This window comes from Arachis hypogaea, chromosome 19 (assembly GCF_003086295.3).
Source record: "Arachis hypogaea cultivar Tifrunner chromosome 19, arahy.Tifrunner.gnm2.J5K5, whole genome shotgun sequence".
NCBI lineage: Eukaryota > Viridiplantae > Streptophyta > Magnoliopsida > Fabales > Fabaceae > Arachis > Arachis hypogaea.
In genome coordinates, this window is record NC_092054.1 from 148,730,924 (window position 1) to 148,740,384 (window position 9,461).

Sequence of the window (9,461 nt, forward strand, 5' to 3'; positions counted from 1 at the left end):
AAAAAAATCAAATGAAACTCTAATTATACTGACCTAATTAATATAGATACACACGTAAAAATTTTTTAAAATAAAATAAATTAAACCTAAAAATTAATGTATCCAAATTAAAAAAAAATTAAAATTTAAATATATTTTCAAATCTTCCAAATTTAGATTTGCGTTAATTAAAAGGTTTTCTCTATTTTTAAAGAAAAAGTGTAGAGCACCCCCAGTCCAACACTCTTATTAAAATTTAACTAACACTTAATCAATAAAAAAATAAATAATCTTACATTATAATATAAACTTATACCATTAATAATATTAATAAATAATAATAATTAATTAATAGGTACAAATTACACCATTTGCTGGTCCTACCACTCATTTTTAAATTGAGGATGAATCTGCATAATCGACACCGAATGTTATTTCCACCACCTGCTTTGGTTGTTTCCGTCTTCCGTGAGCTTTTGAGAGAATGGGAGACCGCAGAAAAAAGCACCGTCGTCTACCCGACTCCCCCACCTCTTCATCCCAATCTGAATCCGACACTGAATCCGACTCCCAATCTGAATCTGAATCCGACTCCGATCGCCCTTCCAGGCGCCGCGGCCGAAGCCGCCGCGAAAAGGACCGCCGCAGGCGGAAGGAGAAGGAGGACGAGGAGCGCAGGAGGAGAAGGAAGAAGAAGGAGAAAAAGAAGAAGAGGAGGGATAGAGACATGAAATCCAGGAAAAGTAACAAGAGGCTCCGTGATTCTGATGCTTCTGAATCTTCGGATGAGGATGAAGAGAGGTCACCTAGGGTTGAGCCTCATGCTGTGGTCCGTGAAATCATGATCGAGTTCCCCAATGTTGCCACTGATTTGAAGCAGGTATGCATTGAATATTGAAATTGCCATCACTGTTGAGTGTTGATGCTGCTTAAATGTTCAGTTGTTCCTGAGTTTCAAGTTGTTAGGGCTAGCTAAAAGGGTAAATGCTTTTTTTTGTTTGGAAGCTGAAAGGTGCAACTTTTACGATTTTCTTGAAATTTCTTTGTATGAAGCATGTAGTATAATTATTAACTGGTGCTGGAAAGGACATGTGTATGTAGAAGGTTGATTGGTGCTGTGAGGCTGTACTCTGGGAGTTTATGTTATGAACTCATTTGCACGATGCTCCCATTGTTATAAACACAACTGAGGATAAAGAAAATAATGTGTAGTCCAAGGCTAGCAGAATATAGCTTTTGCTACCTCCATTTCTGTATCTACAGATTCTACTCAATGCATATATATGTTTGATTTTTAATTAGATCTCGTTGCTGTTGTAGCTCTTGCAAATGATTGATGATGGACAAGCCGTTGATATAAAGGGTATATCAGAAGAATCTCTCATGAAGCATCTGAAGAAGCTGTTCCTATCACTAAAGCTGAAGGAAAATGGAGATAGAGTTTTCTTACTTCCTTCTAAAGCTCACCCCACTTTGGATGTTGTTGGCCCTATAATTCACTCTTTTATGGATCCTATGAAGGAGCAAGCTGATGCTTCTGCAGCGATACCTGAAACAAGTTCAGTTCCAGTAGATGCAGGGAGTGAGCAGGCGGCAAATGAGCACATAACAGGAAATCCAGATGATAATTCTCCTGGTCCTAGAAAAAGGTGATCAGTCTTTTTGTCAATCTCTTATCACTTGTCTTTTGTAAGTTTGTCCTAATTATTGCTTCCTTTGTATTACAGGATGATTGGTCCTGCAATGCCATCTGCTGAGTTACTTGCTGCTGCCGCCAAATTAACAGAAGCACAGACTGAGCTTAAGTACGAGATCAATTATGTTTATATTGATAATTTTTCCTGATCCAGTTGTGTCAATTCACATCATATGATACTTCATGATATTTTCAAACTAATGTCTACAGTGAAGCTGAGTTGGACGACGATACTGAACTATTTGTGGGACCTCCACCACCTGCTATGGTTTCTGAAGCAGAATCAGCTAATGAAGCAGAGCGTTTTGAAGAGGTATTTAATCCCAGTTGTCATGATCAGGATTTTGTTATTTCTTAAAACATTTAAATAAAGGGCCATGGATTTGATGATTGGCATGCGATATTCCTATTTTAAGATGAATTTACTATCGGTAACCAATGCTTTTAATTTTCTTATTTCATCATTATTCTATAGCTTTCTTCAGCTAAAGGAAATTATTCTAACCATTCAGATTACTGTAGTGACAGCTTTCATCAATTTATAAGATTTATGCTCATATATTAGTGGCAAAAATTAAAATTTGGACACTAATTGACTTTAGAGGTCTAAGTTGTCATCTATTTATTTCTCAGGTCACCAGGATCATGGAAGTTGAGGCTGACAGCCCATATGATGTTCTAGGAGTTAACCATAATATGTCGAGTGATAACATAAAGAAAAGGTATGATAATATTTATAACCTATGATACTCATTTTGTTTGACAAAGAATTTTCATAAAAGCATATTCCGTTTTTGTTGTCTACATAACATGCTTAATTAGCAAATTGCCAAATTGTATTGGCCTGAATGATTATCCAGTTTTTTGCTGCTTATTGCCGCAAGGAAAGTTTTAAAATCTTGCGCAAGTCTTTGTAAAATTTTATTGTTTATGCAACAATAACTCTTTATCCCACTAGGAGGACCAACTACGTAGATAAAGCGATATCTTTCGATTGTCTAACTTGATCTCATTAATGTCCCTTAGGTATTGGAAGATGTCACTTTTGGTTCATCCAGATAAATGCTCTCATCCTCAAGCCCATCAAGCATTTATTAAGTTAAATAAAGCTTTCAAAGAGTTACAGGATCCAGAAAAGGTGAGTCTCTTAATCTGTTTTGAAGCATGGATTATTAAATTGTTAAGGTTGTTGTTTGTGGGATTCTCTGGTTTGTTTGTGGGTGTTTCTTTGTTGTGGTATGCTGACATATAATTTATTGGATACTTTGTTCAATTCAAAATTTGCAAGTATACATTCTTTTATGTTTACATTGACAAGATTATCTTTCGTTCATTTATAGCGGAAAGCAATGGATGAGAAGATCAAGCTCAAGGAAGAACAGGAGCAGTTTAAGGTGACTAGAACTTACTTTTCTGGCCATATTAATGAATAATTTAGAATTTTTTGCTAGAATAGTTTTGGATATTAATATCTTCACGTGTGACTGCAGGTTGAACTTAAAGCTATGCGTGAGGCTGCACTTTGGAGAAGAACGCAAGGTGAGATTCTGCAATGTAGATGATTTCTGTTTTGTTGTTTGGGTCTTTAGTGTGGATAATGTGCTTAATATAATAATGGAGGATATGAACTTAAGAAGTGAAAGCCAAAAGGGCCATGTTATGTTCAGAAACTCCTTCCCTGCTATGTTAAAGTAAAAGCGAAATGTTTTTCCCTCTTCTATTTATTTATATATATTTTATGTGTTGGGGGCTGAAAGAAGAGGCTAGAGCAGATTAGGGCTAAAGGTGGGGACTTCTTTTTTACATAAACAATGGAAAAATATATTTATTCTCTTTTTCTTCCCCTGAAGAAAAAAGAAAAACTACTTATTAAGAAGTGAAGGAGGGAGGTCTTGCTGAACTCATGTTTTATTCTTACGTATAACTAGAGTCATATTAGATGTTTTGATCTTTTCTTCTGTTTTTATTTTCTAAACTATAATTGTATAGCTTCTTGCTTCTGAGAGACGGCAGTTCACTGCATAATGTTAGTGTCTGAATAATTTGGCAATCAACTTTATTTCGGGTCATTTGGGATGATCTTGTTGGCATGAACTTTGGCCTTCAGCTGGTGCTAATTAAATGTTGTATGGCCTTGGAAAATTGGTCTGGCAGTTATCTTTGGTTTCAATTTAGCAATTAGTAAAATTTCCTTGTATAAGTTTCAGTTTTGCTTATCTTCCTAAAGGGAGAGAGGCATGGGATAGACCGATAGGGTGGTAGTACTTGAGAACTTTGTTATCTTATTGCTAGGAAATCTATGGCAGGTATATCAATGGAGGGCGATGATGAGCTTCTGGCACAGACAGAGGTTAAAGTGGAGCCAAAAAGAGATGAATGGATGACAACATTGCCTCCAGAGAGGAAAGTAAGTCTTGTGAATTATTTGATAAAATATATAGTTAAATATTGAAATATTTGTGTATGTCCTGTTGCACTATGGCTGTTTGCTTAACCTCCTAATGCAAGTGTGCTTGAGCTTGTTGTAAACTTCACTTACAGAGTTAAGCATATTTTATTCATCTTAGGATTGAGACTCGGCAATCTTTAATGAACATGGTTTCAAGCAATTATTCTGCACTCTTATTGCCGAAAGTGTGAAAACATTAGCTGTGGAACGGAGTAGCTGACATTAAGTTAATTCACAAACATTTCAAAATAAGATTGGCTTCTTTTGCTCTATGTTGGCCACTTCAAGTTGTTTTTTTTTTTTTTTTTTTTGTGTGTTTTAGCCCGGTGGTGTAACTATGCAATCAACCAAGTTTAGTCGGGGCACAAAGGAAGGTCGAGGAGATACTAGCATTTGGACAGACACCCCTTCTGACAGAGCCCAAAAGGCGAAGATGAAGTATTTATCCTCAATTCCTCTTTCATTATTGAATGCTTTGGGTTATCAATTTCATTTCCCTTAAACAGTGTCAACCACTGACCATATTGAAGAGGCATATAACAATGCTGTTTATATGGCAGTTATTTGGAAGCATACAATGAAGCTACTGCGCTTGCCTCGAATGAAGAGGAAAAGAAAAAGGCTAGTGCGGATGCAGAGTTGGTGGACAAATACAACAAGGCAAAACGATCAAAAACGTTGATGCAGAAGCATCAAGAAGAGGTTTCTAACAAGTCCAAGAAAAAATCGAAGCAGCAGAAGCCAGAGAAGGAAGAGTGGGTGGGTCAACATCCATGGAAGCCGTGGGACCGCGAAAAGGATCTGACAGCTGGAAGGAAAAGTGTAAAACTTGATGCAGAAGGCATGTCGCAGGGCTTATCTTCAAGGTTTTCTTCCGGAAACTTCCAGAGAAACTTTCTATGAATGATTCGATTAGGAGTTAAGATGTCATCTTTGAAGCCCTTTTGCCTGGACAGGATCTGTTCAATGAAACTTCTTAGAAAATTGATTTGTCTTCTAATGGTTGGTTCCTGGCATTTTTCGACATCGTCGTTCATCTTTTTTGACGAACTCTTCTTAGAGGAACTGATCCCCTGTAGTTAAATGCATACCTGCCTGTAGGTGCTGCTGAGTACAGCCATGTGCTTCTTGCTACGAAGAATTCTAATCATTCAGTTGCACTCGGATGAACACTGAATATTCTCTGGTGAAGTTCATTGAACAAATGGCTTGGTTCTAGCTACCATACAGATTGTGCATTTATCAAGCATGTTAATCTGTATTATCCATTGTGCTTGTGCCCTTGTTTATACCAGCCAGGAACATACTACAGATATAGTGACTAGGATTCGACCTCTGTAGTAAGTTTATATTTTTCACTGAATTATTATAGGGAATGTAACATTAAATCTTGCGCTATACAAGTTGAGTAATTTCCATGTTAATAGTTGGCTATATAGTTTGAACATTTTTTATGAGGTAGTCAAAAGTTATAACCTATCTTTATGTTGTATTGTTCTGCCTATCTCCTAAGCTTTTTCCCCTTGAGTAGTTCTCTTATTTGTATGTAATATATAATAACTTCTGACCTTATATATAACTTCTCCCTGACATAAATATATAAAAAATAATTCTTTTTTGGCTCTGAGACCCATATGTTTGTGTGTATGTGTGGAGCTTCTATTAACAGAGGTTGGGAAAAAAACCTATAATGATTTTGAAGTTTATTACATCAAAACCCTGTCCATCATCATCGGGTGTCCAAAAGCTGCACAATTAGTTGTTTGTTGCTAACTTTTTATGAAATCAAAATTGACAAATTTTTTAAAGGAATGAGCAAGTGGTGTTGGGAATGATTTTGTTTTGCCAGAGCATATAGCATCTTAGAGGGAGAGGGAGGGTTGAAGCATTGTTTAAGGTGTCATTAAAGCACAAATAGTTAGGGTCTCATTGGATAGGTCTATAAGTAACTTTTTCTTACTTTTAACTTATGAAAACTTATAGCATTAATGTTTGGTATAATTTTTAAAATCAAATTGTAGCTTTTTTAAATGTTATTTAAGTGTTTATAAAAAAGTTAAAAAAATGACTTCTTTTATAATAAAAATTTTTTTATCACTCTTTTTTTAAAATAAATATTTTTAAGACTAAAAAATTAAATACAAAATAATTTATTTATAAACTACTTTTAATATAAGTGTGGATCTTAGTTAAAGATGTCAAACAACTTTAACTCATCAATTAAAGATGTGACTTGTGAGCTTAAGTTTTTCATAAAAAGTTAGTTTATACCCAATATGTATAAGCAACTTTTGTTAGAAGGTGAACTTTTTGTTAGTGTGTATACGTAAATGAAAAATATTTATTTAATTATTTTTTATACTAAAAACAGCCATCGAAATCTATTATTATGCATTTATGTATGTTTATACATATTAATTTATATATTTTTAAAATTAAAAAATCAGTTATTAGAATAATCAAACTTATAACAAATAAATAATCAAACTTATTTATAGTAGTATAATAAAAAAAATTTATAAGACACCAAAAATATATTGCTATATGTAATGGTTAATTGATGATTGATTTTTTGTAATCACGTGATATTTTTTTTACTTAGAATTTATTCTGTATTTAATTTGAATTTGATGTAGTTTTCTTTTTAGTTTGTAAGTACAGTTAACTTGCTATGAATTAAATTTGTTGTTCCATAATTAAAAAAGAGAAAGAAAATTCATTTTCATTTCTTACGAGTATTCAAGATTGGATTTTGTCCTTTACAGGGATGTATAAAGGGGAAAGTTATCATTCTGTGTAACTTAGAAAACAAGTGGGGAGCTTAAATTGGAGGGCTATTGATGCCTTGTACTTGTGCTTGTTTTCAGTATCTAATCATGTGGAATTCTTTCAGTATCCTTCATTTTTTAAAGGGACATTTTGTGGTTAAAAATTTTTATTATGGAAGATGAATGTGTCCAATTCAATTCTGTTGGTGGTGCATGTGTTTTTATTTTGATATGGGAATCAGTAATCGGACTGTCCGATTACTTTGTAAGTTGGTTTTTAAAATTTTTTTAATATCAAATCGTAGGATCTGATTATTTTGTAAGTTGTTTTTTAAATATCAAATCGGAGGGTCCGATTTGTTTGTTGTAATTTTTTTAAAAAAAATCTTAAATCGGAGGGTCCAATTTTTATTCCCAAACAAATCAGAGGGTCCGATTTTCACATTTTAAATAAAAAAGTTCCACATTTGAAAATAACATCCTTATCATCCATAATTCTAAAAAATCCAATTTTCACCCCAATATCAAAAATAATTTGCGACATTTGGTATCCTTTGTAAATTCATTTAATTTTTTAAAAGATTTACATCTTTAATTTGGTCCGCACAAATTTTTTTTAATCAAATTTGTCTTTTAAAAATTTTAAATTAGTCATGTTAGTCCTTTTGTCATTTTGTTTATTAATAGTGTCAAAATTTGTTAATATAACACATTAAGTGACATCCCAACATATACCATACTAATATAATAAGTTTATAAAATTAGATCAAATCAAAACCTAATTTGTGAAAAAAATTTGAGACATTAGAATTCCTCAATTTGGAGTTGATTTGATCTAATTTTATAAACTAATTATGTTAATAGTCAATTAAGACTTTTAAGTGTGTGTTGGAGTGTCACTTAACGTGTCACATTAGCAAATTTTGACATCATGAACAAGGGTTAACCACTAAAAACCCTCCCAAATTATTCAGACGCTGACAAAAATACCCTCGAATCTTATTATCGACAAAAATGCCTTCAAATAATTTAAAAACATAACAAAAATACCCAACAGTAAATATATATTTTTAAAAATGTCTTAGAGATTGAATTTTCATGTAATTTTTTGCAAGCACGATTATAAAAATGAAATATTATTATTCTTAAAATTTGGTAATTTTTTGTTTAGTATATATTTTTTTTATATTTTTTTTGTTAACAACCAATAATACTTTTAAAAAATCACAAAAAAATATATACTTAACAAAAAATCACCAAATTTTAAGAATAATAATATCTCATTTTTCTAATAATGTTTGTAAAAAATCACATCAAAATTCAATCTCTAATATATTTTTTGAGAAATACATATTTCATGTTTATTTTTTTGCAAGATTATTTAACATTAAATATATATTTCTCAAAAAATACATTAGAGATTGAATTTTGATACAATTTTTTGTAATAATTAAAAAATTGAGATATTATTATTCTTAAATTTTAGTGATTTTTCGTTAAGTATATAATTTTTTATAATTTTTTTGTTAACAACCCATACTTTTAAAAAATCACAAAACAATATATACTTAGTAAAAAATTACCAAATTTTAAGAATAATAATATCTCATTTTTTTAATAATGCTTACAAAAAAATTACATCAAAATTCAATCTCTAAGGTATTTTTTGAAAATATATATTTACTGTTAAACATTTTTGTTGCGTTTTTAAATTATTTAAAGGCATTTTTGTCGATAATAAAATTCGGGTGTATTTTTGTCCACGTTTGAATAATTCGGGGGCATTTTTTGTGGTTAACCCTAACAAAGTTACGGAAGAACTAATATGACTAATTTAAAATTTTTAAAAGACGAATTTGATTAAAAAAATCTTTGAATAACTAATTTGAAAAACAAGTAATCTTTTAGGGACTAATTTAACCATTTACTCTACTTTTAAAGGTAACTTAGTGGAATAATAATAATAATAATAATAATAATGTGATCGAGGTAGAAATTTTCTTGTTAAGCATTAGTTTTAGATAAGGTTGTTACCATATTTAAAAATGAAAACAATATTCCTCCTTAATTAGTTAATAGCCTATTATTACTATATATATATAAAGGCATAGGAACAATAAAAGACAAAAGGAATAATCCCCAGAAGTAATGATCAATCCATCTATGACACATATTCTCAGATGAAATATTTAAATGAAAATTAAAGAAGCTAAGGGAGACAAGTTGGGTTGTGAAACAAGGCATGTCATTATCAAACTTGGGTTAAGCTTAAAATTTTCTCTCTAGAAGGCTATTATATAGTTGTTAAAAGAAAAAGGCACATAGGTTATCCATAGATAGATATAGTAGTATATAATGAAGAAGGTTGAAAAATGTACTATGCTTTATAAATACATTTAATGTTTATATATATATGTGGGAGTGAGTAGCCCAACCTCCATAGTAGTCCCACAAACCGCCCCAAATGGCTATATATACTTGCATTGCTTGATGTGCACTATTTCTATTTGTTTTTCATGAAGCAAACCCCACCACACCCCCCCTTATCAAAATCATGAATTTTGCAGTG

The 9,461-nt window shown here is 31.9% G+C and overlaps 1 protein-coding gene across 2 annotated transcripts; it reads left to right on the top strand.

Moving 5' to 3' along the window:
* The first annotated feature begins 350 nt into the window (after positions 1-350).
* LOC112775697 (uncharacterized) lies at positions 351-5,603 on the top strand. 2 transcript variants are annotated; one of them, XR_003189648.2, is made up of 12 exons: positions 351-859; positions 1,300-1,628; positions 1,707-1,784; positions 1,886-1,988; positions 2,309-2,397; positions 2,702-2,813; positions 3,016-3,069; positions 3,166-3,214; positions 3,982-4,082; positions 4,447-4,562; positions 4,685-5,126; positions 5,226-5,603. XR_003189648.2 is itself a non-coding variant. In XM_025819520.2 (11 exons), the coding sequence occupies exons 1-11, from the start codon at positions 464-466 to the stop codon at positions 5,025-5,027; spliced, it is 1,770 nt and encodes a 589-aa protein (XP_025675305.1). In that variant the 5' UTR covers positions 351-463; the 3' UTR covers positions 5,028-5,603. The 2 variants fall into 2 exon arrangements, 1 of the variants encoding a protein (XP_025675305.1); XM_025819520.2 differs by having other exon boundaries at positions 4,685-5,603.
* Positions 5,604-9,461: the final 3,858 nt, after the last annotated feature.